General features: G+C 43.6%; 5 protein-coding genes across 10 annotated transcripts in view; 2 read left to right on the top strand and 3 right to left on the bottom strand.

Annotated features, from left to right (window-relative positions):
• LOC128880047 (unc-112-related protein-like) overlaps positions 1-1,670 on the top strand; it is a 47,546-nt gene extending 45,876 nt beyond the window's left edge. Inside the window, exons 6-8 of the mRNA XM_054129710.1 lie at positions 104-316; positions 433-669; positions 754-1,670. Of these exons, the coding sequence (XP_053985685.1) occupies positions 104-316; positions 433-669; positions 754-954 (651 nt within the window). The 3' untranslated portion in view covers positions 955-1,670. The remainder of the gene's footprint in view (positions 1-103; positions 317-432; positions 670-753) is intronic.
• Positions 1,671-1,926: 256 nt separating this feature from the next.
• LOC128880049 (testis-specific serine/threonine-protein kinase 1) lies at positions 1,927-4,314 on the bottom strand. Its single transcript, XM_054129712.1, has 4 exons — positions 4,231-4,314; positions 3,677-3,850; positions 2,569-3,234; positions 1,927-2,188 (listed from the first exon to the last, which is right to left on the bottom strand). Exons 1-4 carry the CDS (start codon positions 4,312-4,314, stop codon positions 2,012-2,014), a joined length of 1,101 nt encoding a protein of 366 aa, XP_053985687.1. The 3' UTR covers positions 1,927-2,011.
• A 1,051-nt stretch (positions 4,315-5,365) lies between these two features.
• On the bottom strand, positions 5,366-6,602 carry LOC128880050 (40S ribosomal protein S25). Its single transcript, XM_054129713.1, has 3 exons — positions 6,538-6,602; positions 5,873-5,965; positions 5,366-5,685 (listed from the first exon to the last, which is right to left on the bottom strand). The coding sequence occupies exons 1-3, from the start codon at positions 6,538-6,540 to the stop codon at positions 5,422-5,424; spliced, it is 360 nt and encodes a 119-aa protein (XP_053985688.1). The 5' UTR covers positions 6,541-6,602; the 3' UTR covers positions 5,366-5,421.
• A 90-nt stretch (positions 6,603-6,692) lies between these two features.
• Positions 6,693-9,337, top strand: LOC128880048 (zinc transporter 7). Its single transcript, XM_054129711.1, has 2 exons — positions 6,693-6,968; positions 7,399-9,337. The coding sequence occupies exon 2, from the start codon at positions 7,440-7,442 to the stop codon at positions 8,502-8,504; it is 1,065 nt and encodes a 354-aa protein (XP_053985686.1). The 5' UTR covers positions 6,693-6,968; positions 7,399-7,439; the 3' UTR covers positions 8,505-9,337.
• A 3,344-nt stretch (positions 9,338-12,681) lies between these two features.
• The window catches only part of LOC128880045 (uncharacterized), a 170,845-nt gene continuing 156,679 nt past the window's right edge, over positions 12,682-26,847 (bottom strand). For 5 of the 6 annotated variants that reach the window (XM_054129702.1, XM_054129701.1, XM_054129705.1 and 2 more), the window contains 3 exons: positions 25,064-25,376; positions 14,042-14,251; positions 12,682-13,323 (listed from right to left, as the gene is read on the bottom strand). In XM_054129702.1, coding sequence (XP_053985677.1) covers positions 12,685-13,323; positions 14,042-14,251; positions 25,064-25,376 — 1,162 coding nt within the window. In that variant the 3' untranslated portion in view covers positions 12,682-12,684. The other variant, XM_054129706.1, reaches the window with a different exon arrangement.

Raw genomic sequence — 26,847 nt, 5'->3', positions numbered from 1 at the left:
TTCCTTCCACTAACAAGGGAGCTTCGCGCATTGTCAGACACCAATCCTTCACGAATGTTCGTCGATCAACCTGTTGGAATCCCTCACGCGTTGTTTATTCCAGGAACAACAATACGCGAAATGGATGGCAGCGTGCAGACTAGCCGCGAAGGGCCGCACCCTTGCGGACGCCTCCTACGAGAGCGAAGTGGACAGCATCGCAGCCTTCCTGCAACTGCAGAGGCCTGCACCCGCGCCTGCGATCAATCCAAACTCCCTCGACATCGTTCCAGAGGACTACGTTGCCCCACGATTCGCTAAGAAGCTCAAGGGAAAGGTATTCCGACATTTTTTTAGAAAGCCTGAATAATACAAAATTCTCGCGAAGAATTAGTTTACAAAATAGCTCCGTATCCTCATCGATACCTCTAAACCCCTTCGATTACTTTACAGTTGGTTCAGAGGATCCTGGAGGCCCACGCCAACGTCAAGGACCTGCCCTTGATCGAAGCTAAATTGAACTACATAAAAGCTTGGCAATCCCTTCCCGAGTACGGTATTTCCCTCTTCGTGGTCAGATTCACCGGGAAAAGCAAGGACGAGTTGCTGGGCATCGCTAACAACAGACTGATGCGAATGGAACTTCACAGTGGCGATCACTTGAAGACGTGGAGATACAACACCATGAAGGTAAACCACTCGCTAAAACCGAACTAAAAGAAACTAAATATATTCGAAGTTGAACATTTCCTAACCGATGTTTCGTTTGTGTAGGCATGGAACGTGAACTGGGAGGTGAAGCACATGATGGTGCAGTTTGAAGAGGAAAACATTATCTTCGAGTGCCAGTCCGCTGACTGTAAAGTGGTCCACGAATTCATCGGCGGTTACATATTCCTGTCGATGCGATCGAAGGAAGCGAATCAGACGTTGAACGAGGAGATGTTCCACAAGTTGACCGGGGGGTGGGTTTAAGAAATCGCCGAACGTGGACGAATAAATCTCTTTCTAACGGGTCGAAACACTCGACGGAGGGTTTACTTTGTTGTCACTTTGGGTCAGAGGAAACTCTGATCTGGTAATCGACGCGACACGCTTGTTGGTTGACATTTGTAAAAATACTTAAATCTACACTTAGAGACGCTTTATTATAGTATTTGTAAATAGAAGATCGCGTCGTCTCGAACCGCCGCGCTCGTAGGGGGCGCCATGTTTTATTTCACGCGTAGGAGGTCTGTAATTTTAATATACGGTTGATGGCTACTTTTGCACATGACAGGAGAGTAGTATGCAGTTCTCGACCGTCGAAATCCTGCAAACGGAATACGAGGGTATAATGTATTAGGTAATCGAGTGAAACACGCACAACGATCGACCCGCGAACGAGCACACCGCGCCCTTTTGTACACGCGACGCCGTTGATTAAGGTCATGAACGAATTAACGTTTCTGCAGCGGCCAGCGCGTTCCCCACCCTCTGGCCTCGACCTCGCTAGACGGCGTTCTGGATGATCTTTTTCGGTTTGCCAGGTCGATCTCTCTCGGGCGAATAACATGTATTTTTTCACAGCATGGGGTGCTATGCCGGGAGAGATCGACCTCGAGACGCGGCGACCCCATCGAATCGTGTAAATTATTTGTTGTTTTAATGTAAACTATATATATATTAAAATATATTTACTTGTACCGTTGCATGTTATCTATCTATGTATAACGTCGCGTTGCCGAGCGTGTAATCAGAAAAATTATAGTTTTGTATATTGATAGACGGTAGTTGTACAATAAACTTAATTATTACTACCCGGTGGTCTGGTCGGTTCGCGTAGTAGGCATCGTTGAAATCGTGAAAAATCTTTATTAAAGTATGCGATATAAAAAACCATGTATATAGAGCGACAATAATCGGTAATGTAAACGAATAGAAAATGAATTATAAACGTTTGCGTCTCGAACGGTGCGCAGACATCTGGGCACCTCGACGACGCCGCGACACGCGAACGATGCTGGTTCATCCCTGTCGGGTGGGCTTCCTTTCACTCGACGGCGCACAGCTTGGAGTTTTTACCCGAATTATCCACGGACTTTGCGCCACTACCTTGATTTTGACTCTCAGAATTCTTGAACGACGGCAGTCCTCTCATAACCATGGGCACGTTGCAACCACCGGTCGCCGCCCCCGCTCCAACCATGTTCCCACTGCCTCCACACACCTGAACCAAAGTAAAATTTATTTTCAATCGTTACTATTATTAATATCATAACTATTCTTGCAATCTTTGTAATCGTTATCTTGGTTTTCTCTCTTGGTTCGTGAATGACATCACCCCAGGCGACCTTGGAGGAGACTCTTACGAAGTTATGTGTCCAGGTAAGTCCTCTTCATCGACTAACATTTGCTATCCGTTGATACCACCACCGTTTCAACAAACCGCAAGCTTGCGAACCAGTGGCGCCACAAACGTCATTGCGATACAAATCATACTTCACCATGGCGCTACTACTTCAGTAACACTCTCTAAACATCCAATCCATCCCTTATACGCCCCCCAACCAATGGAGAAGCACTCAAAAGACACAAAAAGAGAATCACCTGCGGATGAATAGGTGGCGCTGAATGGACGAGTCTGCCAGCAAGAGTTCCGGGCTTGTCCTTCTTGGTGCGTACCCACTCGTGGCTGAGGACCCTTTCTAGAGTCAGTCTCAGCGTAATATCCGGTTCTAGGATATGCTTGACGATGCTCTTCGCCAACGCAGACACCGTGCCTCGTACTCGCGACCTGAACATCCAGTTCCTCGACATCTGGTCCTTCAGTAGCTTCTTCAAGTTCTTATCGTCGAAAGGCATCGATGCGTTCAGCATGATGAAGAGTATGATCCCCAGGGACCAAACGTCCGCTAGTTTCGGGTTGTATGGGGTCCCTGACACAACTTCCGGTGCAGCGTACGCCGCTGAGCCACAGTAAGTCTCGCTGAGGACGCGTCTGCCATCGTGGTCGACGCAGAACCTCGCGAAACCGAAGTCAGCCAGCTTCACGTTGAATTTTCTAGAGAGCAGGATGTTCTCGCACTTGAGGTCGCGATGGGCAATGTTCTTCCCGTGTAGGTAGTGGAGGCCGGAAGCCATCTGCCTGAACCAAAGCTTGGACTGTTGCTCTGGCACGACGCCATTCCTCTGCACGAAGTCCAACAGGTCGCCGTTGTCGGCGTAGCGCATGAAGATGAAGACTCTCGGGCCTCGTTGCAGTATACTGTGCACCTGCAAGTTTCTTATTAGGACGGGGTTCTATTTGATTACATAATTGGAATTCACTAAGCAATAGTAGATGATTTGGTTGTAGGTTTTCGGAGCGTTATTATAACATAGCGGTCTCAGGAATTGATCTCCGGGGGGAGGGAAGATTCAGGGGCGACGTTACAGAATCCATAGCTTGTTGGTGGAGGTAACGCTACTCTACTATTTTAAACGTATACAGAGCTACACAGAATGCTTAGTTTTCCAAAGTCTTCCAGGGATTCCCCTTTCAAAGTCAACTCTTGAAAGCAGCGTAATATCAAAAGATGCGTTGAGTAGAGATAACTATCGAGTGATTCTCTTGGATTCTCTGCTTGGATTCTAGTCGCTTCGAATAGACTAATCGAAGCAGAGAACCCAAGAGAATCGCTCAACAGCATTCTCTGTTGAATACACCCTGTCTTACTTGAATGATATGGGGATTTTCGATTTTCGTAAGGATCTCGAGTTCGCGGGGGAAGAACTTGTTGAGGAAATCGCTGGGCGCTTGCTCCTTGTCGAATATCTTACAGGCTAGCCGCAGTTTCTTCGAGCTCGTCCCGTCGACGTACTCGGCCAGGTGCACGGTAGCGTACGAACCCTAATATTCACCAAGTTCCAAGCGACATTAGTCAGATCGATCCACGAAAAGAACGAAGAGCAAAAGCGATCCGAAAAAAACGAAGGTGCCGCGCCTTCGTGTAAATAAACAACGCTCTCGAAGGAAAGTAGAATCGTTATACGAAATTGCAGAGCGCGATAATAATGGTCCAACACGAAGAAAGCCGACTCGAAGAGAACCAAAAACTCGCGGCGCAAAAAGAAACGTGCAGCCATTTAACGAAACAAGAACACCGGGTCGCATCAAAGGAAGCGCAAAGTTGAAAAAAGAAACATAGGAAACGATGTTGCAGATTGGATGAAGAAGGCAGAGAAGAGGTTAACGAACAGGTGGGACGTAGAGGGTTGGGGGTATATAACCTGTCCGATCTTTTTGCCAATCAGATAGCCCCGCTGCTCAAGAGCGTTCACCTCCGAATTTCGGGGGCTGAGTCGCGTGGCCATGCCAGTGGATCTTCATTGGACTTTCGATCCTGATAACGCGCAACTGGTTCTTCTTCTTCGCGCGTTTCTCCTTCTCTCCTTTCCGACTGGATGCGTAGTCTTTCTGTTTCTTATCCTCGCAGAGCTCGTCTTTGCTATCCTCCTCGCAGACGTCTGCACGCACTCCCCTAAATTCGATTGAATTTTGTTGTGACGGATGCGCGGTTCATGCTCCGTCCAGGAGCCGTGGAACAACTCGAGGGGTATTTTACGTCGATGTACCCGTGTCAGGGGTCCGTTCTGTCATTTCAGATGGCTGCGTGCACTAGAATTTTGAGCGTCGAGACTAGCTTGTACGTGGTACGGAACGGGGCAGAGGAAAAGATCCGTGTCTCATTCGAACTCAGCCATTATACTTGAAAACAATGAACAGTTGATCCGCGAGCGCGTTCACGTTTTGAATCGCTTTGATTTTCAAGCATGTTCGCGTCGTACATCTGATAACAGAGATGGTCGAGTGATAGAAGGGCAATGGTTGAAACGCTTCGTGAAGTTATGCGAGCTTGTAATAGAATGTAATGGCAATTTTTATTCAAAATAGCTAGTGGAATAGTTGTATCTATTTCATAGTTAGCGGTAACAGACCTAGTTCCTACGTTTACGTATAGATGTCGCTACTTGTCTAGTGCACGAGGCGCCATCTGCGGTAAAATTGCCAAGCTTATTGTCGAACAACATACCCCAATGGTAATTACGTTTTTACAGGTTCGAAACTAAATTTCAAGTGACTCCATCTACGGTAAAACGACCAAGCTCTATTTCATAGCGGTAACAGACCTAGTTTCTACGTTGACGTATAGATGTCGCTACTTGTTTAGTACAGGAGGCGCCATCTACGGTGAAACGGCCAAGCTTGTTATAGAATGCATACCTCGATGGTATTTACATTTTTATAGGACTAATGTCAGTACACGAAACTAAAAAATCCTTTGTTCAATTGGTAATTCACCATAAAGCTAGAATAACTCCATCCAGCGGTTCAAGGGTAAAGCTAGTAGTAAAGCAACCAGGGTTTGAATTTATATAGATTTTTTATTAAACGTATTTATACATTTCGTAGAAACGAGATTACGAAGCTGGATCATCGCCTTTCGTGGTACGCGTGTAAATCAATTGCGCATGGTGTTGCACAACTTGTTTAATGAGTCCTTTTTGTTGGAGTTCGATCAGCGCCCTCCTGGCAAGGGATCCGCGGATCTTTAACCTTTCGCTAACGATAGATGGTGTGATCAATTTGTACTGGGGTACTTCTTTCAGCAGCTTCTCATATGTGCCTTTGTCGAACAGCACTTGGTTGTTTAACTTGTCGCGTACTTTTCCTTTGGACCACTTCTGCAATAGGAAACAGATAAATTATTAGAGAATTGTTCACTCAAGATCAATAGAATATTTAGTAATACATTGGATCAGACTCATTAAATCAGTATTTAGCTTCCATGGTTTGTCAAGATTTTAAGTGTTCATCATTCGAATGGTCAGATTAGAGTAGAGTTGTAGGATAGAGAATTGCAATACGAACCTTCTTCTTGGCTTTGCCACCAGATCCTCCCTCTTTCTTTTTCTGTGTCTTCTGTGGTTGCTTAGAAGACCCCTTGGTATCCTTTTTAGGCGGCTGAAATGGGAAATAAAATTAACCAAGGTCCAGAGAGCTCGTATATGACACTTTCTAATAAAATACAAATCAGTCTCATTAAATCAGTATTTTGCTATCATGTAGTTGATCCAGCATAAATTTCTCATCATAATACGTTCGCTTAAAACAAATATTAACCGACCTACAATGTACTTTGCAACATTAACATCTATCTCAAGGAAAATCCCATTGTGTCAACAAAACATGCATGAGAGAAGAGGTTAGACGTTCATATATCAACAGAACTGTAAATTGTCTTCATTTTGTACAATACGTAGCAATCAATACCTTTCTAATAATTTAGCAAAAAGTATTCGCAACGTAACACAAATTATACAAAATAAAATAATTCAAACGTGTTGTATAAACCATGTGGATGAATCACAAACGAAGGTTATGCACTTTGTTGCACGTAGAATTTACCCAAAATTCGATAAATTTAAAAAAAAAAATATCACGATACACAAACGGGAACTTTTGTTACACTCACAAAATTACTTGATGCAAATACAATTAAAAATAGAAGGGGAAATCATTGGCCGAATACTCACCATGATGGCTGTCGACTCAGAAAGAAAAGGGAAGTGCGTCAGTCGCCATGTCTAATGCTTATTTCACGCAGCGCCATCTGTTTTACTACGTCGGTCAGTATTGTTACTAAAAATGGCTGAAAATCGAAGGAAATAGAATAGTAATTGTTAAGTAAATCGGTGACTAAATTAAAATTAATTCTTCAATTATACGATTATACGAAGGAATAAAAGAAACGATGTACACGTGTCGCGTATAACATCTTGTCGAGCTGTCAGTCGCTCAGGAGTGGCTGCAGCGTGTTAAGCATGGCGCCGCACCGAGCGTTTTCACGTCCCGGTTTTTCCAATCTTTGACGTATTCGTACGATGTATTTGGTTTAAGAATACCCTCTGCTACCGTCGAATTGATCACGAGTCTTCGTTTTTTTATCCAGTTTCGTGCTGAAAAGGTAATTTCTTCATGATGCAAATATTCGTGTAAGGTTAAGATGCCTTTCACCGTTGCTACGTGTCATTCGTGTTTTTATTCGGTGCAAGTTGTGAACAATTAGCGTGGAATTCGAATAAATTAAATGGTGATAATCCCAAAGTCGGTTCCAAACGATGTGTTTCATTCAAAAACGCGGTTTATCGTGTTATTAGCGAGTGTCACGGCTGATAAGCGAAGGTATCCCTAATCAGCTGTGCGATCATTGGTTTACCTTCGACAGATTTTTGAGTATAGTCGACGATTACGTTCTTCGAACTGTAGAATTCTTGTTTAGGCGCCTAGATCCCGATGTAGATAGTGTCGCTTGAGAAGTTCATTCAGAAAAATGACATTTTAAACGTGCTTATGTAAAACTTAGATTTACTGACAAATCGGTGTTTTTTTTTCAGGATAACGCCTCTGGTAGAAGCAACTCTGGCACTGTTGCAAAATGCTTCCACTCTCGCACAAAGACTCACGAAATCTCAGTAGCCGGATAAAGGAGCAGTTATTGGGATGGAAACGTTTGATATTTTCTGACAAGAATACTAGAAATTTGTTTTTGTTTCTTCTTCTTAATTTGTCCTTTGCTTTCATTGAATTACTATATGGAGTATGGACAAACAGTTTGGGCTTAATATCCGATAGCTTTCACATGTTCTTTGATTGTACTGGTTTATTGTTTGGCTTGGCAGCATCAGTTATAACCAAATGGAGAGCAAATGAACGATACTCCTATGGCTATGTCAGAGCAGAAGTTTTGGGGGGATTCGTCAATGCTTTACTTCTATTTTTCATTGCTCTTTTCATCATGTCTGAGGCTGTGGAAAGATCCATTGAACCACCAGAGATAAAACATGAAAGACTTTTGGTTGTGTCTATTATGGGGTTGATAGTTAATTTAGTTGGAATATATGTGTTCCATCATGGACATGGACACGGCCATGGAATGGGACATGGCCATTCGCATTCTCACACTCAATCTCATGGGGGTCATGGACATTCCCATTCGAATCATAGTCACAGCCATGATCATCTTGATATCGAAATCGATCCCTCCTTTACTGGTACAAATTCTCAGATTATGAAAGGAGTTTTCCTGCATATCTTGGCAGACACGCTCGGATCTGTAGGTGTAATTGTATCAGCAGTGCTGATGCGTTTGTTTGGTTGGTTCATAGCCGATCCGATCTGTTCCATGCTGATCTCAGTATTGATAGTTTTAAGTGTGCTTTCCTTAATGAAAGACTCATGGGAAATATTGATGCAAAGGCAACCAGCAGCATTGGATCATGTTCTACCACAGTGCTACAATAAAGTGACCCAACTGGCGGGAGTATACAGTGTACAAGAACCGCATTTCTGGACGCTGTGTTCGGATGTATACGTTGGGTGCTTGAAATTAGAAGTGGCTAGAACAGTAGAGCCCAAATACGTTGTAGCGCACACGCAAATGATATTCCAATCGGCTGGAGTAAGGCATCTAACGGTTCAACTGGATTACGCACCTATGTGATCTACGAAAAACGTGCATCTCATTAAGTGTTCTTATAAGTGCTCCAAAACTGTATTTGTTTGCGGAGTCTGTCAGAAACAGGCAAGGAACATTGCGCTAGTGCAGAATATTTCTGCCATTTTAAAATTGTGCAGATGCATTGTTCTGAGCAACAGTGAATATCATCTTGGATTACAGATTGTCTAAGAATGGAAATAATCGGTGCAGTTTACTGCCATATTCCTAAGGACGATATTAGAATTTCATCCTCTATTTCATTCCCTCGTTTCTGCAGTTGTACATAAATATTGGCTCCCTCGTGTTTTACAATTACTTCTTTACCAAGTCGCGAATTATCTTTCAAGCCCTCTTTTTAAACCGAAGCTCAGGAGTAATGTTTTGTATTGTACATCGAAGCCATTACATCAAATTGCATTTAAAACTCAGAGAAACTACTGGCGGAAACTACTTAGATTTTTTTACCTGTTCAACATTGAAAGCCACAACTACGAGGGCATTTTCATAATTTCCTTCGTACCGCCTAATTTCCCGTGTATTGCGATTTCTAACGTAAAGTCCAAACATTATGGTCGAGCGTGTGCAAAACTCTGAATAATGAATCATTGCGTTTGCTCACGATAGAAACGGTTAAATCGATCTACAAGCAGCTGTAGACATCGCTAGTCATCGCTATACAAAACATGTGAAATGTATATTATATATATAAAAGTGCAACTTTATAAAATGTAATATAAATCGATATTCTTACGTTTATACGATGTTATGCTTTTCTCAAGATTGTATTTACTTCGTAACTAATTTTGTTGGTGTAAAGTTCAATTGAGAAAGTGATGAACACAATGCGACTGTATTTCCAAAACACGTTCTACTAGAATCGAATAGGCAAATTGCGAGTACAATATAAAAATAAATGTACTCTAGGAAAACTTCTATAGAAGCTGATGGATATAACATTGATACGATTGCCATTGGTCGAAACGGAACCGCGAGACTCGGAGTTAGCATAATTTTTTATTAAATATTTTATAAATCCGTGACGGGGTATTCAGTCATTTGTTCATCACTTTCACAAGCATTGTCTTCGAGTGGCGACTACCGAATTAGACTATCGAGAGATTCATAAGCGTATGTCGTAAGCTTGACCAGGACATTCCATGTAGCCAAGGTGTAGGATTTGTATACTTGAAGTCGTGACGACTTAGGCCAAAATTTAATTGATAGGATAAAGCGAAACTTCGATAAAAAAATACTAACAGACAGAATTATCGAAATACTATACCATCGCGCGAGTGTGTGAGTAAAATGCCAGAATAACATGCGGTCGAATAAGACTTTTGAATTAGAAAAAGTCGGTGCAATTCCCGAGATGAAAGTCAAGATTATTATTAGCGTTATTGTATAGATGGACAATGAAAGAGAATGTCCCCGCAGTATCGACAGATTGTAAATAATAAACGGAAGTACTTGTACTGATAGCAACCTGTGGTCCCACTCTATATTGATCAATTAGGAATATGGACCTTATTTCTTTTGTAACAAATTTTGTTTATTCGTTTGCTTTAACTAAAGGGTAGGGGAGATTCATATAACATGTAGATTTTCAAACACATATTACATTTATTTGAAGGATATGTATACACATATAAATACATAAATATTTATAATAAAATCGCTGAAGCTGATGCCACACTCAGACGTGTGTAGTGTCAGCTTCATTCTCGCCGTGTTTAAGTTCTCCTCGCTAAAACGGGCTCACAAATGTAACAGATCGGACTTTAAACATCTCGTTCGTCTCGTACGGTGTCGATCGATGCGTTTCTTATATACACATAGCAAACTATCAAAAATGAAAAACCGTGCGGAACGCTCGCCCCTGTGTATCTAATAAGAGAACCGCAAGAGGCGTCACGCGTTTACTATAATAAAACTTTGTAGACAGTTACACGTTCGAGCGGGTTAATACTCTTGCGTTAAAGTATATAATACTTATTATGAAAGTGGTTTAAGAACGATTCAAGAGCTATAAAATGAGTTATATAAGGTAGAACTTGGATATTCTTATTTAGTTTAAAACGAATCTTTAATATAGTAGATTAAAGGCAACCCGCCAGTTGATGTGTAGCACAATATCAGGGCTGCAAAGATTCCCCTGATAGGTGGCAACCGTCCGTTAAAACTAGAGCATCGAATACCAGCTTTCAGGCGTAGGTAATGCGCCTGCGAGCAGGCAACCAGTACTGGAGCACCGACTGGTACGTTAGCACCGAAGCAACGGTTGCCAGCTCGCAGGCGTAGGCGCTGCGCCTGCAAGCAAGCAACCAGAACTAGATACCGACAGTCGCGGTAGGACTGGAGTATCGGTTGCCTGCTTGCAGGCGCAGGACATGTCCCTGAAATCAGATAACCAGAACTGGACACCAACTGGTACGTTAAGTCTGGAGCAGCGGTTGCCTCTTTGTAGGCGCATGCGATGCCCTGTTAAACTGGCAACTAACAATGAGATTACACTTCGACTGGTTGGTCGCATTCAATCTACTGTTAATAACTCTAATTTAAGGCTTTACAATACAATAATAGGTTGAATAGCTACAGAGTGTCTATCTATTATTCGAATAAATTTTGTTTATCCCCGGTATCAAGTGAACAATCGATTTAGTGGTGACTCACACGTATTTTTGCTCTATGTCTACCAATAAAGTTTCGTTTAAACGAACCCGTGACGCTTCACGCGGTAAAATGGGAGTCGAAAAATTCATATCGACGTAACTGTATCGAATAAGGGGACCAGCGAACATCTTGTATGGAACTGTATCGCATGGAACTGGTTCACGTGGAACTGAACTGAACTCGTATGTTAGGTGCATGGCAGTATATCGCGTTCCTCTTGGCTACTAATAACAGTTGGCAAGGGATCGTGTAGGTATCGCACCTAGCGCTCGCTTCGGCGATCGATGATCGATGGAAATCGTTGTGGAACCGCACGCCTTATCCTAGAAGGTAACGAACTTGTGATTAATACCGATATAGACGATAGATCGCGGTCAAGTCTAAGATTTTTACGATGTTGGCAGTTGTGTATGTGTGTGTGTGTGTGTGTGTGTGTCGCACATTTCGCTTGCTTCAAGGTATTCCTCTTTCATTATATTTGTTTTTTTTTTTTTTTATTTATACAATACAATAGCAATCGTTTTCTATATCGTGCACCACAGTGTTCGAAAATCCGACGACTCTCTTGGATACGATTTTTTCCTACCCGCTACCATGTAGAATATAATATCTATAAAATTTCTCCAAGTCTCCAACAACGCGCCTCATCCGATAAAGCCATTTTTCACTCTTGGATCGTCGATCGATCAACACAATCGATCGTTAACATTTGATAATCGTGATCAGGATATATACTAATATAATCGTAGCAATAATAATAATGATGATGATCGTAGTAATGACGATAATAATAATAATATATTACTCTGAATCGTATTTTACAGTCCATCTAACAACAACGAACGTATCTAGTTTGCAACAGCCTCTTTCATTTTAATATTCTTTAAATATCTTCTCGGTAATGCGTGTGTGTCTGTCTGTCTGTCTGTCTGTCTGTCTGCCTGTCTGTCTCTCTGTGCGTGTGTGTGTGTGTGCGCGCGTGTGTGTTGGTCGTTTGCAAAGATGATTCTTCCATCCGTTTGCTCGATAGGACGCTGACCCTTTCGAAACAAATATCCATTTCTAGCGATTTACGAATTCTTCAGGCTCGAGCTAATAACGCTAACAATCTACGTGATCTATCGTTTAGGAGAGCGACCACGCGTGGAAAAGGAAATCACAGTAAGACGAAAATCCACAATGTGCTTGGCTTCGATCGATCCTCTTTGCTCTCGGCGCCCTTCCGTAATCTTCTTATACTACGTGCCTCTTATGGCTAAAATACGCGCGTTCGACTCGTTTCATTCTATATCTACGCGTTTACGTCCTCGCTCTTTCAAGATCCGTTTCACCGGATCGTAAACAATATATTTCGATCAAAACTGGACCTTATCCCTTCAAACGTTTCCTTTACTTTCCTAATCCAGGATCGATTCCCTCAACCTCCTCGTCGTTCTTCGGCCACGGTTCGCCGTGGCCAGAGAATCAAGAAACTTTCGTGTCGCTGGCAAGCAAGAGCTCCTTCGTCGAGGCCTCACTTCTTCTTAGCCTTGCCGTTCTTTTGGATCTTCGTGATCTTTAGTCGACAGTTAGATCCTCCGGTGTAAACAACCTCTGCCCGTCCACCATCTTCGATAGCGGTGACGAGAGCCTTCACCGACTTCACGTGGACGTCTTTGGCGCTGATCTCGAGCGAGGTGCCGGGGTAGCGATCCCTGACGCACTTGCCGATGCTGGACGCCTGCGTCTCCGTCAGCTCCAGTCCATCCAGACAAAGCCATGTAAGGTACTGCAGATGGGTGAGGATCGTCTGCACGAACACGTGCTCCATCTGCACCTTCTTCGCGCTGTCGGTCACAATCAGCCCGTTCGCCTTCAGGAAGCTCAGGTTGCACAGCTTCAGGTACTTGGCGATCTGCCTCATCGTCTTCTCGCTGTCCTCCAACGTCACTCGCCAGAAGTTGATCCTCAGGCACTGCAGGTTCCTGAAATGGGAGGACAGGCAGGCGAAGAACTGCTGGAGGATCTTGTCGTCGATGAACAGCAGGGACCCACTGTTCCCGCCGATGGTAGACTTGTCCAAGGAGAGGTCTAGCTCGCTCAGAGCAGTGAAACCAGCGAGGAAGGGTAGAAGAAGTGGTCCACGGAGCGCCAGGCGATCGTTCACTGTCACCTGCAATCAGAAATAATGCTAGCTTTCCCCGTCGACGATCTCCACGCTTTTTTTTTTCTCGTGCGAAGGAGGGTTGAAGATTAACGAAGACGAATGAGGATTTTCGGGGTTAGAGGGATGAATCGTAATCATCGCGAAGGGACATAACTGTACTCGAGGTGGAATTAATCGGATCTCTCAATAACGCGAGCAACGAGCTGGTTGGAAACCAGTTCCCCAAGACGAATGATCTATCGCGGTCGGGTCGACCGCAACGTCCAGACCGACGAATCGACGGCCTCGAATTACGAATCGTCCGGTTCGAATGAGCTCGAGTGTCTCGAATGGACAGTGTGGAACCCGATACATCGACTCGCGTTGTTGCCGACGATCGTGCTTACGTCTTGACACACGCGTCTCTTAGGTTCGTGGCCGAGGTGTAGGATAGACTTATGTTAGAGATTCGAAAGGAAACGTAGAGGAGAATGAATAGGAAGTGAAAGTGTGAGTGAAGTGTCTACGTTCACTCCTAATTTCAGGATGATTAAGAGAAGGATCTCAATCTTGTAAGATAGCCCTAGGTGTCCAGAGTACTATTTCCCACGAAAAGGAGAGCTCTGCTTTCATCGAATCGCTCTATTCGTTAAGGTCCTCGATCTAATTCGCAATTACGAGGCTTCAGACGAAGTCAGGTTCCCTTTCATCGTCTGGACGTACAACTGAAAAGAGGATTACTTACTTGAAAACCTGCGAGCCTGAGGAACACAATCGCGGGGCAGGCAGGGGGCGGCGCTGCCCTGAGGAGCTCAGCTCCTGCGTCATCTCTGCGTCCCAATCTCGCCAAAGGACCCTCGTGGACGGCCAGATGCAAGCGCGCGTTGCACAGGCTCAGCTCTCGGACGCTCGTATATCTCAGGAGCTCGGAGAACACCGCCAAGCTGTCGGACTCCTGCGAACATTGACACGTTTTTCATCCTCCAGCTTTTCTTATCTCCTGTGGCTTGAAATATATTCGAATGCATTCGACATACAGAGTGAGTCAATATTTTATCTTTCTTTGGCTCTTTCAATTTCATTTTTATTTTGATGGTGAGGATTCGAGAGTTGGTTAGATAAATTGTCACAGGGTTTTGATGTTATTGTAACACATTATATACTAATACTTGATGCATTATAATATAAATATTAGCGAGAAGAAAGTTTCTAAATTAATTAAAGGTGACGATAAAGGGTATCTTGTTGTAGCAGAGTATTATTTATTTACGAAACAAATACTTCGCTTAAATGAAATACCCTCAGGGGCTGTAGCTACGTTTGATTGAACAATGTAGCTACAGTACGGGTTTAGAAACCCCGAGGTACCCGAGCTATAGAGGAGCCAGTGGGTCTGAAACAGATTACTGGCACCCATAATGAATCATAAAGAGAGGCACCTAAGCAAATGCAAATGTAAAGTAATGTAAAACAAGAATTAAATGAATATAAATAATGAACGGATGCAAGACTGACGCATTAGGTGTACAGTCAAGTAATATAAAATATCTTCGCCCCCTCGTAAATGAAACTAAATGAAATAAATTTATTATACTTCCAATCGAAGTTTCCCTCCCATTTTAGTTTGTCGAATCACGGCCCATATTTCTCGAGGGATCCTGAATTTCGCGTTCCTTTTGTCATCGATGTGAGACGGCGTTAAACGTCGGAATTCGGTCGCACGAACGATGGCGTCGCGACGCCGAAATCGTCGGCGGTGTCGTGTTACTCTGCAATAAGAGGAGAACATAGCGAGGCGTGCGAGCGCAATGGCTTCCGAGATTACTGGATCGCGTGCGTCGCGAGGGAAGACGAAGCTCCGACGTTAATACGGAGCTAACAAGCTGCGACAAATCCCTAAATCGGTTTTACCGTCGCTTTGATCGCTGCGTCGAGTTTGAACCGATTTGGCGAAGTTTGCGAAGACACGATGCTCCGCTGGGAGTCAAACGGGTAACGAATGTCGAGAAACGGAGAACTTTGGTACCCGACTAGGAATAGTTAGATCATACAACCTTTGTGGAAATGTATAGGGATTACTAGAAGCCTTAGAGTTTTGTTATATAATATATCGTCTGTTTAATAATAAATAAGTTCGATGTCCCGTGGATAGGTTGTATAAAACAAGTAACGCTAATAACTTTAGAATAAATCTTTATTGAATATTTCTAAATTTTATACTTTCGAGTACAAAATTACTTGAGTAAATTACAATAGTAATCTGTATAAATCTTGTAATCGCTACAATGTTGCTCGGCTCTTCTCTCATTGCATCTTCTCACTGAGTAAGTTTTCTTAGTGGTTGCTGTTCCTCCTTTTTATCAGTTTCTTTACCTCCAACTTTTCCAATGTAAGACGTATCCAATTTTTTCTTGAAAAAATCAACCACCTGTAGCTTCAACTTCCTATTGGACGGGACGTCTCAGGTTTCCTTGACGACGATTGATATCGATGCACGCGTCTCCTCGAAATAGCGCGACCTAATTAGATGACACAGTTTGCAGAGTCGGGGTGTCATTAAGTGGCGCGACGCGTGACAGTTTCAAATTGATCTCGAAGCCGGGTTTGCGTTCGATCGTGACTTTGTTCCACTTTGTTGCGCGACGTCGGGGACGTAGCAATATTCCAAAATAGAGTTACACCTCTCCCCTCAGACCCATGGGAAATTGTGCTTGAGGGAAAAGGAGAGGCTCGATGGGGGTACCGCGGATCTTCGAGGGAAAATTACGCTTGGGATCGAGCTAAGTCAAAGGGATCCAACGGACTTTCGCGGGAAATTTGCCAACCGCTAGTGAGGATGGCAGGTATTAGGTTGGTAGGCACGGAATTCTCATTTATTTTGCAGATCGCATTTCGCGATACGGTAATTCGAGTCGAGCGTAGTTGTCAATCGCTACGAACGCTTTACTCAGGAGGATTCTGGTAGCTCTTACTGGAAATTGAATCTGGTTCGATTAAACGCCATATAAATATTACAGTATCACTTTCAGCTTACGTTCAGCTTCTGCCTATAAAATATAAAGTAATTGATTTATATTTACAAGATTAGAACTTTGCAAGGATCAATTCTTTGCAACATTGTATAACACGAACAGCCGAGGTATGTTCTAATCATTCTGGGCTCTTTGCGGGCAGATAATTGTTTCTATTGTCTCTAGAATATAATCTGTCATTATTTAAATATTTTGCAAATGGTAAAATAACACATTCAACGATGGTGTACGTGTGCCAATTTAAATTGATCATGAATAGTCAGTCGAGTTATGTGTCCGCGATCGATTCTCCTCCCGTTTTAAAATGTTTACTCGCTAATCGGAGCAACAAGTGTCGCTTGGTATTTTAATCGACGACTTCTAATTCTCTGATCGCGACCTCGCGACAAAATTAATCCGCCTCGAAGCTGCAAAAAGGCTGACGTTCCCATTTACCGCGGAACGATTACGTGACAGTCGGTAGCTGGTGGTTCTTTTTTGCACACCTACCAAACTTTCTTGCGATTTCCCTCTTCGAGGATCGAGTAGCGAAGCTGTAGGTCGCAAGGTTGGGAGAACCAGAGGACTTGGAGAATATAAAAGAGATACTGAGGTACTCCTACGTCATTTCCCTTCAACTTTCCTTCACTTCCTCCGCATTTAATGTGCTATACTTACCTTTTCCCCTTTAATTTTTCTACAATCCCCTATAATTACCCTTTAGTTTTCCAACAATTTCTCTACAATTACCCTTCAATTTCCATGTGATTTCCCTTCAATTTTCCAATTACTATACAAATTTCCTTTCAAATTCCCTACTACTTCTTCATAATTTCCCAACATTTCACCTATAATTTCCCTCTGAATTCCTCCTAATCTCCCCACGATTTCCTTGCACATTTCCCTTTAATTTTCCTCCATTTCCTGGTATATTTCCTCTTACATTGCCTTCATTTCCTTATACAGTTCCCTTTAATTTCCCTCCATGCCTTGGTATATTTCCCTATAATTTCGCCCCATATCTGTGATATTTCCTGGTTTAACAATTTACAAATCGCTCCGCTCGAAACTTCAACAATGTTGCAAAAGTCGAGTCGATTTTTCGGATTTTGTCCCATTTTCCGAACATCTGAGTTGCCACTTTGCCGTACTTGTGAGCGTTGCAACATTGTTGAATTTTGCGCGGCGTCGAGTTCAACAATGTTGCAGATTCAACAATGTTGCAGATTCAACAATGTTGCAAACCCGACAATGTTGCTCCTCTCGAACTCCAACAATGTTGCAGATTCAACAATGTTGAAAACCCGACAATGTTGCTCCTCTCGAACTCCAACAATGTTGCAAACCAGACAATGTTGCAAATAGCCCCTCTCGAACTCCAACAATATTGCAAGTTCAACAATGTTGCAAATCGCCCCGCTCAATATTTTGATGGGAAATGTCGGATTTTTACTCCTGGTATGAGGAGACTATGATATGCGAAGAGGTGACATGACTTTTAATAGAATCTCGAAACTTACCTTTTGTATCAGCATCACACGAAGACCGTGGTACTAGGGATATGAGGGAAATGAAAGGGAAGTATGCTAGAAAATGAAGGGAAATGTCAGGAGGTGTTATAAGATGTTAGAAGGTGTGAGGAGAGGTTAGGAGAGGTTAGGAGGTGTCGGGAGATATTCTGAGGTTTCAGGAGGTATTAGGAGATGATAGGATGTGTCAGGAGATGTTAGGAGGATATGAGGAATTAGTAGGGAAATTATAGGGAAAAAGTTGGAAAATTATGAGGAATTAGCAGGGAAATTATAAGGAGAATGGTTGGAATTTAATAGAGAAATTGGAGGAAAATAAACGGAAATTAAAGGAAAATTCCGGGGAAATCAATGGGAAGAGACAGGGGAATTGGAAGGTAATTAAAAGGAGAAAGCCTAAAGAAGAGTCTATAATCGAAGAAAACAGGAAGGAGCATAAGCCACATGACAGTAATAAAAAAGGAAACGTGATTCAAGGTAGAGGCGATTTCAACCACCTCCGGAGACCCATCCAGTTTCCATGGCTATTCCGGCGTTTTCCGCGTGAAATAATTTCGCCAGCGGAATCGTCGGATTTACGAGGGCAGTGTTTGCCGAGCTCTTGAATAATGCCACTGAAATTGGCTAAAATTATGGTCGAGTCGCCGAAGAGGAAAGCGAACTCGATTACTCCTCGCTTCATAGGAAAAATAACGAAGTGCTCGCTACTTGTCAACGCGCTCAAGATCTACTCACATTTCGATGAAGTTCAGAATGTCACAGATACCCTTACCCAAAGCGTAGACTACTCAAACAATGTCCACGAGCCATTAAATTAATAAATAAGTAGATGAGAAGCAAGACATACCAAGAACCGTTGTGGACAACTTGTGCTACATTGATGTACACTATCGAATAAGAAGTGAAAAGCATCTGGATCGCATCGGACGAAGAGTATGTAGAGAACGCGTAAGGTTAGGCCACCGATGGCACAAGGTGGCATCGTCCTCCGTGATAAATCCACAAAGTTAACCATTCCCTGTGGCGCGACGAGTGGCGTAGGAAATTTGGCAAATCGACTGTCGTTTCGGCGGTTTCTCCTGGCATTATTAATGACGTCAGTGGCTGTCGACGCGAATCGTTGTAGCCCACAGCCACCCGTGGACGTTGTTATGCGCATAGTTCGTCGGTGCACGTCATCGCGAAACTCGCAGCGACACGAATCGCTGCGTAAACATAGCTAGGCGAAAATGAACGCCCCCGAAAAGCGACGAGATCGCGTGTTCGAAAATTGTTTTTCGCTGGCCAGAGGGTCTAGTGTAACATCCCCATCGCGAGGTGGGAGGGTTTCTCGTCGTTCGGTGAAAAATACCAGAGCGTCCGCATAAATTCCACGAATCCGCGGTGGGGGGTGGGGGTGGATCGTCGCCACAATTCTTTTTAAATGGAAATCATCCAGTCTCGTGACAGGTCGAACAATAATGGTCGAGCTCGTGGGGAGTCGAGAGGGTTCCAACGAGCTGCATTGTTTATAATCGCCCTCGTGCGTTAAATTAAATCTGCCCGCGACTCACCCCATGCTCCCTGCCTCATTGTTTCCGCGCGTGATATCGCCGAACCACCACGGGAGGGATTTTACGGTTGTACAATTTATCCGGGGATATTCTGCGAATTACGCGCTTTCCAAGCTCGACCACCCCCTCGCCTTGGCCGCGGACGCGACCATTCCCTCGCGCGCAGTTTACCCTCGTTAACTGACGCGGATTAAGCGAACGTTCATCGCTCGGGAACCGATGAACCTGCCTCGAGGCGCTAAACCGCGATACCGGCCGAGGGGTTACTTTCATTCATTCCCGCGAGGGGTGGGGTGAGCTCGGGAATGGGTATCTGTACCTTAACATGGGAGGAAGTCATCATAAAGAGCGTTATTTATAAGAAAATTCTATGTTATAAGAAATTCTTACAAATAAAATAGTTTATAAGGAAGTCTTGTAAATAGTGTGGTTTATAAGGATATTCTGTGTTGAAAGGAAGGTCTGTAAAGAATCTAGTTTATAAGGAAATTCCATAAAGGACGTAGTTTATAAGGCAATGTTATTTGCCGGAGTCTAGTTTATATGGAAATCCTATCAAGAATATGTAGTCTACAATGAAACTGTATATCCCATCAAAATGTGAGAATATATCAATGATTAAAATTACACTTGTGTATTCATTTCTAAACCAATAAATATTCCAATCCTATCGCAATTATTCTCAAAGAATCGTTACATCCCCTTTCAAAATGAACAACCTCTTCCTCTGACGTTCTTCCTCCTTACAACGCAAAGAAGACACAAACCTCCCCAGGTAAAGGAATCTGCGTATCTCAAGACCCAATACCGATAAACGCAACGTTTATTAAAAATACCTCGAACGATAATCATTTCCAGCCCGATCTTTAACCCGTCAACCCCTGAAGCACTCATCCCTCCGATATGGGAGACGTTTGACGTTCGACGACCATGAATATCGATCCAGAAGGTGTCTGTAAAACGAGCTAAAAATGGAGACAGGATGGGGGTTGCCTTTATGGTTGATCCGCGACGTTCCTTCCAGACGATTTCTCCGTTACGTTGTTTTGAATAAACGTGCGCGGAATCGGTTCGCGTAACGCTTACGAGGAGCACGCGATACGTCGGAGTCGGCTGCATTCTCATGGAAATTTTCAACGATCCTTGTACGCGTTGGTCAGGGTTGCACGGAGGGATGCTGCGAGGGTCGGGGGGCGAGCCGGAACGGGGTGCAGCGTAATTTATTGCGGGCAATATTACCCAGCTTCGTTCCATAGGGTGGGGCGAGCCTCGTAACCACTCACGAGAAAGTATTTTATGATGGGCCAGAATCGCCTAAGTCCTTGTGCTTCTTTCGTCCAAGAATTTAAACAAATCGGCCCTTGATTGGAGGACGCTGCAGGCTTGAAGGGCGCGTGACCATCGTGGGAGTCAGTAGGAGACATAAATTCGAGGAGAAAAGTTTTAATCATTCCATAGCAGCTGCCTTACTGTTAGGTGATTTGTGAAATTATTCGTTGATGAAGTCTGGGAGGCGCGGGTTTTATGAGGGTGGTACTTTTTTTTCTGGCCGAGCGAAGACGATTTGCGACGTGTCTGAAATTAATTCCGAAAGAATACTATTATGTAGATACGTACAAGTACACTTCTATATCTCGGTCTATTAAAGATATTTGTTTAAATTAAATAATAGGTTCGTTGTTTTCAGAAAAATGTTTCATTATAAACATGTACATGGGTAAACTTTGTACTTGTATACATATAACGAAAAATTTATTTGGAAACATGAAACCTATCGTTTAATTTAGACAAATTTCATCGATAAACAGAGAGGTACGAATATTTATGGGACAAACTGTATAAAATATAAGAAATATAAAACTGTAGAAGCTCACTCAACTGTAGGACCTCAAGAACCATCCATCCCTACCTCGGTCGATTAACATACATTTTATTAGCGCACCGTGTCAAACAGGGCTTATAAATCATTCCAGCGTTTTGCATCGAGTCGAAGCGTATAATAAATAAGCAGCCCCTCCGAAGAAGCGTTCGCGAGTAATAGTCCGGTCGTTAGACTCGCCAGGGATGATCGATTCGTTCGCTTAATGCGTCGTTTCTCCTGTATTCCATTTCCCAGGCAAGATTGGATGGGGAACAACGTAGTTGCGTCTCGACGCGAGTTACCAGTGGATTTAAGTAAATTGGATCACACGGACGAGCGTTTTTAATAATGGAAAATCCATTTCGCCGCGTCGCGGACGTACATACATATATATTTGTTTGCCCGTGCTTCGAGCTCGACTGTTTCGGTATAGCACTCTTCGCTGACGGTTCTTGCTTTTAAATAAATCAGTTCGCGCAGAGGTCGTCGAAAACGCGCGAAGCCCCGATCGACCACTCGAACCCAACCCTTTTGGTATCGACGTAGGTGGAACCCTCCAAGCGACGGGTTCGAATTCGATTTAATTAAATTCGACGAGTATTCATTAATTTTCCCACTCGCCACCTCGAGTGGACGACGATATGCTGGGTCTAACGCGCGAGTGACCTACTGCGGGGAACTGGACATACAGGAACCATGAGTACTCGTGTGGACAGGGCTGGTTTTGGCCTGATTGGTTTTATTCGGACGTTACAGCTATCTTTATTATTGTTGTAGTTCTCAGAAGTGCAAATCTCACTAAGGAGTGGATTCAGCAGGGACCTCGTCGATCTTCGTGTTCTTTATTATTTATTCAATTGGTCCCTAAATCGAAATTCCGGAAGATCTATACGTGGAGAACGAGCACTTGTACGATGCGCACATCTGACAGAATTTTTAAAAACAATTTATACAACATGTACGTAAAATTGACAATAAAAATTCACAAATAATTCAATAGACTCCCAATTATACTATCCCAACCATTGTTTAAGACCTACCAGAATGCAAAAATGCCTGCCAACCGAGAGGGCCAAATAAATCATAAATATATATGAACTTTAAAAATTATTCTTCGTCCTCATTCCAGCACTGCTCTTTGGAATCCCATTATGCCAAGGTGGTTGAGCCATTCTAACCGGTGTCGCGCTACATTGCTCGACTGCTGCACAGCGGCGGAGAAGGAGAAACCTGGTTTCTTCGTGGAAGTTTCCTTCAATTTATACGAGAATCTCCGGTTTCATTTACTTCGTTGGAACACCTCGGGGCTGTGCCCTGCGCAGCCATTAGCCCGGCCCTTTCGACGGGCGGTGGATTTAAATAAATTGGTTGCATCGTCGCGACGCCCCCGCAATACGTTCTGAATAATGGAGGAGCGGGTCCGCGCATAAATCCCGAGCTTGTTCAGCACGCTGGACGATCCCTGGACGAACACGGATAAACCGGGACCCCGTCTTATCGGTGAAAGACATTTGCTCTCGTTTCCTCTCGTATCAATCCTCTTCTCCCCGGCTTCTCGACGCTTTCATCATCGTGAAACACTGAGGGAGGGGAGTACGAGATACGACGAACTATAAATCGAATCGAATGGGGAAACCATTTTGATCCCCGGTACAAAAGCCATCGAAGAAAATAAAGAACACGAGTGGAGGAGAGCCGATAATTTGGAATTTTATGAAATTTTCGAGATCGACTCTTTCCAGAATACACTTCCCCACTTCATTCTCCACCCTTTTTTGCTTTACGACTATTTTACAAGTACATCACGCGACGAGTATTCTACTATGTATGCGTCGTAAATAGTTTTGGGTGACTCTGAATTTCTCCGGGGGAATGTTCTCCACACTTTCTATAAGTTCGACACAGTTTTTCTGTGGAGGAAAGAATGTTATTCTACCACCCAAAGCTCAATATTTTACTAGTACAGTAAGTAACTCAATTGCTATCAATTATTAACGCTTGCCAATAAGTTTCTTTCGAATTCAGATTTCAATTCTCATGATTAATTCTATAAATCCCTCATCGTAATATTCTTAACCATTTAATAGAACTGTTTATCCGAGTCTGTAACAGTACTCCTCGTATCCACACTCATACGTCCCCCATTCGTACGAATAGTGAATTTCATTACCGGTTGCGCGAGCCGTAATTATGCGTTCTTAATTAGAGAGAAAAGTTGGGAACAGGCGAGATCAGTGGAACGGGTCTGTATGTGGTCAGACGTCGAGCACCCGTAACCAGGAGCATTTTCTAGCGAATTTGAAATATCCCATTCTTCCTGCTCGAGTGGAACACGAGAACGCGTGGCACGCTGTGAAACGGCATATCGGGTGACCCAATTATCGCGACCACACCTGATGCTTTTGTCGATTTTAGCGGGGAGTGACAGAGAAAGGAACTATTTGCTTTGGGTAAGAATTCTTTTTCCTTGGTATGAACTGGATTTCATGCAGATTGAGAATTTGGGGTTTCGATGCAAAAAAGGGAGGCGGTGAGTATAAATAATTTCCCGCTGGTGGGACACTTCGTTCGAAGGGAGTCGAGCTTTCCTCCCTGGCAATTAGTGAGAGGACTAAACATTAACCGAATCACCTGCCCTTTATCTCTCTTTCCTCCCCCTTCTCGATGCTGTCCTGAGATCGTCGATAATTAATTACCGAACCTCCGGGTTAATCCACGGATGCACCTGGTAGGATTATCCCGTGGCCGTGTTTATCGTCTCCTCCCACGGTTTTAGAATGGTCTTTTCGCCCCCAACCGAGGCACTCGTACTTCACTGGAGATAATGGCTCATCGCCAACAATGGGTGGGGGAGATAGGGGTTGGAAGGTTAAGAGGTTCGGTGGAAGGAACCGAGATACATATGTATTTACGTTCTGTATTTACGTTCTGTATATACGTGCTAGAGCTCGAGTTGGAAAAGGGGCGACGTGAACCAGCCAATTAGGGATCGTGAACCACGATCGACGAGACTTTTGTATTTTTGACGGGGTTGTTTACCATTCCGAGGTGTTTGGCGATTAAAAGAAAAATTGTGCGGGTTGATCGGATGATTAATAAGTTTATAGAAGTTTTATATGCAAGGGTAGGTTGATTGAAGTGGATTAAAGTTGGAGATAAGGTGGATCTGGACGGGTTAAGAGGCGATCTCTGGTTCCCGTCATTAAACTTCCAAACGGTATCATCGAAAAACGACAGCGATACGCGCAAATCCGGAAGATTTCGAACTCCCAGTAGGAAACCGCCAAGTTTTCGGGACGATTCTTTTTACGAGCCGGAGAGTTATCGTTAGTATACCCTGGATACCCCATCAGTTTCCTTTACAGACCCCCTCTACTCCGTTCGCAACTTCCTCGAAATACTCGAGATGTAATCGGAGAAGCTTCAAGATACTGAATGCAGCTCTTGATATCGATCACGTTCTTTTCACCTTCATTTAGTTCGGTCCTCTATTTCTACTTAATTAATCGCCGATAAGACGAGCCTTTGTAACGTATTCAGAATGCATTTTTTAGAAAATATACTCTGCTGAATAACTCAGCTTCGATAAAAGCTCTGTTCTTAATTAGTTTCACAGGGTATTTTTTTAAAAGAACTATGTGCCCTATTTATGCTTTAAATTTGAAGGATAAGGTTTTCTTTTCGTTGTAAATGTTCCAAATGCCTACTTGGAAAGGGAGAAAACCACCCTATCGAAGGAAACTTAGAAATTTGGTGAAATTCTTTCCCTTGTCCCCGATTTAGTATAAAGAATACCAATGAAAGAGTACTTGCCTCGATTCTGAAGGTCCAGCCCTCGAGGCTGAGCAGCTTGAGGGTGGTGTTCCTGGCGAGGGCGTGACAGAGTAATCGCGAGGGATGATCGTCGAGGGCCAGTCGCGGACTGGCGAGATCCAGGAGCTGCAGACAGGGCGCCTCCGTCAACGCCAGGACCAATGGCATCACGTCCGCTGGCCTGGATGCTCCTGCAGCTCTCAGAGCATCCAAATTGCGCGCCCTTCTGATGGTCTCTCCCAGGCAGCCCGCATCCAATCCGACGAGCAAACACTTGGACACGTTCAGGGACCTCAGCTTGCAGTTCGGCTCTCTGAGGGATCGGGGGCAAACAAGAATCGATTAGTTGGATGGCCACGCGGGTTGGAACTGCTTAGTTGGGCGCGACGATTTGATTTCCGCGGCTGGCAGACGTCAAACTTGCCAGACGGAGATCTAATTGGGTTTTAGAAGTTTACGTGTGTGGAATAGGAGTGGACTACCTCGAGATCGGTGGATTTCCTTTGGACGCGGGATATTTTCACTTGGAAGAGCAGAGGGTGAAGAGGAGAGGGAGATATAAATTTAAATAGGGACCATTTTGGTATTTTTCAGATTTTCAAAGCGATCCTACCTCAAGGAATAGGACTTTTGTTCACAATTTGAAACTCACATTAGTGGAAGACACCAATGTTAAAGCTCCTCTCTAGGTAAACCCGCTATCTTGACTAAAAATTTACTTCAAGAAATACCTGATTCTCGTGTAAATAAATAATCAAGGGAACCCTTTTAAAGAACACTTTGGTGCAGTCCCGAAGATTTCCTGGCGCCGCTAATTTCGCGAGCCCCGTCAACAGAGACGGCAAATTAGCATAGGTAAAGTACACCAATAACGGGAGTGGGCCGTCGCCGTAATGGATAGCCTTCGAGCACGACGAAACGAGCCGGGGCTCCCGGGCGCAGATTTCCAATTTCCCTTCAATTTCTCGCAGATCCCACCACGACAGCGACGCGACATACTTGGCGTAATGCGACGAACGCAACCAATTTTCCTAAAGTACGGCGTACAAGGTAAACAGAGGGATCGATACAATCCCCGCGAACATCTTCTCGCCTCCTTCCAGGCTTGTCCGTTCGGAACGAGATGGGAACACGGGAAGAAAGTGTACGATGTGTACACTTCAGTCTTCGGAGGCCTGATTAATCGAATAGATCGGCTTTTAATTAGGGACGGTCTCGTTGATCCTGGAACTGGGATGAAGAACTTGTGGCCTCGATGGGCAGAAACTTTTCTGTTTTTGTGTGGTTGAAATGTTCCGTTTTAGAAATTTAACGCTAAACCTACCGACGTTCGTTTGTTACTATTTCTATCGTGTTGCGAAAAATGACTGGTCATAGAGACACATTTTTCAATTAACTGCAAAAATATTTTACACGTATAACATATGAGACAAAACTTTTTTGTATTTACAGTTTATTCATACGACGCTTAGTTTCGAAAATAACAATTAAATTTCAGGAAAGAGGTCTTCCAAGTTGTCAATTTTTACCTCTGAAACTAAACAACGTATGAATAAACAGTAAATATAAAAATGTTTCGTTTTGTCATTCTCTATAGGATGATATTTTTTTTAAAATTCGCACCTCTGCGCCTCTTAGAATATCCAGCAAAAATCGTCCCGCGGTCAAAGGGTTAATTGGAAACGTTAGCGATACAGTTGCTGTTTGTAGATATTTTCTGAACGATTACTGGTGTAGCTGGTCGTGAAACAGTGAGTTTAATCATTTTAATGTAGAAAACAAGG

The sequence above is a fragment of the Hylaeus volcanicus genome, chromosome 7 (genome assembly GCF_026283585.1).
Source record: "Hylaeus volcanicus isolate JK05 chromosome 7, UHH_iyHylVolc1.0_haploid, whole genome shotgun sequence".
NCBI lineage: Eukaryota > Metazoa > Arthropoda > Insecta > Hymenoptera > Colletidae > Hylaeus > Hylaeus volcanicus.
Note: the sequence above shows the minus strand (reverse complement) of the source record. Positions and strands in the feature narration are given on the sequence as shown.

What these genes read in the sequence shown, in the direction of transcription:
- LOC128880050 (XM_054129713.1), bottom strand. An exon ending in GTGGCAAAGCCAAGAAGAAG is followed by an intron (nt 5,686 to 5,872) that starts GTTCGTATTGCA and finishes TTCCTATTGCAG; the next exon opens with AAGTGGTCCAAAGGAAAAGT.
- LOC128880049 (XM_054129712.1), bottom strand. Translation starts at nt 4,314, where the DNA reads ATGGCCACGCGACTCAGCCCCCGAAATTCGGAGGTGAACGCTCTTGAG. An exon ending in TTGGCAAAAAGATCGGACAG is followed by an intron (nt 3,851 to 4,230) that starts GTTATATACCCC and finishes GGTGAATATTAG; the next exon opens with GGTTCGTACGCTACCGTGCA. An exon ending in CGCCACCTATTCATCCGCAG is followed by an intron (nt 2,189 to 2,568) that starts GTGATTCTCTTT and finishes ACTTTGGTTCAG; the next exon opens with GTGTGTGGAGGCAGTGGGAA.
- LOC128880048 (XM_054129711.1), top strand. Translation starts at nt 7,440, where the DNA reads ATGCTTCCACTCTCGCACAAAGACTCACGAAATCTCAGTAGCCGGATA.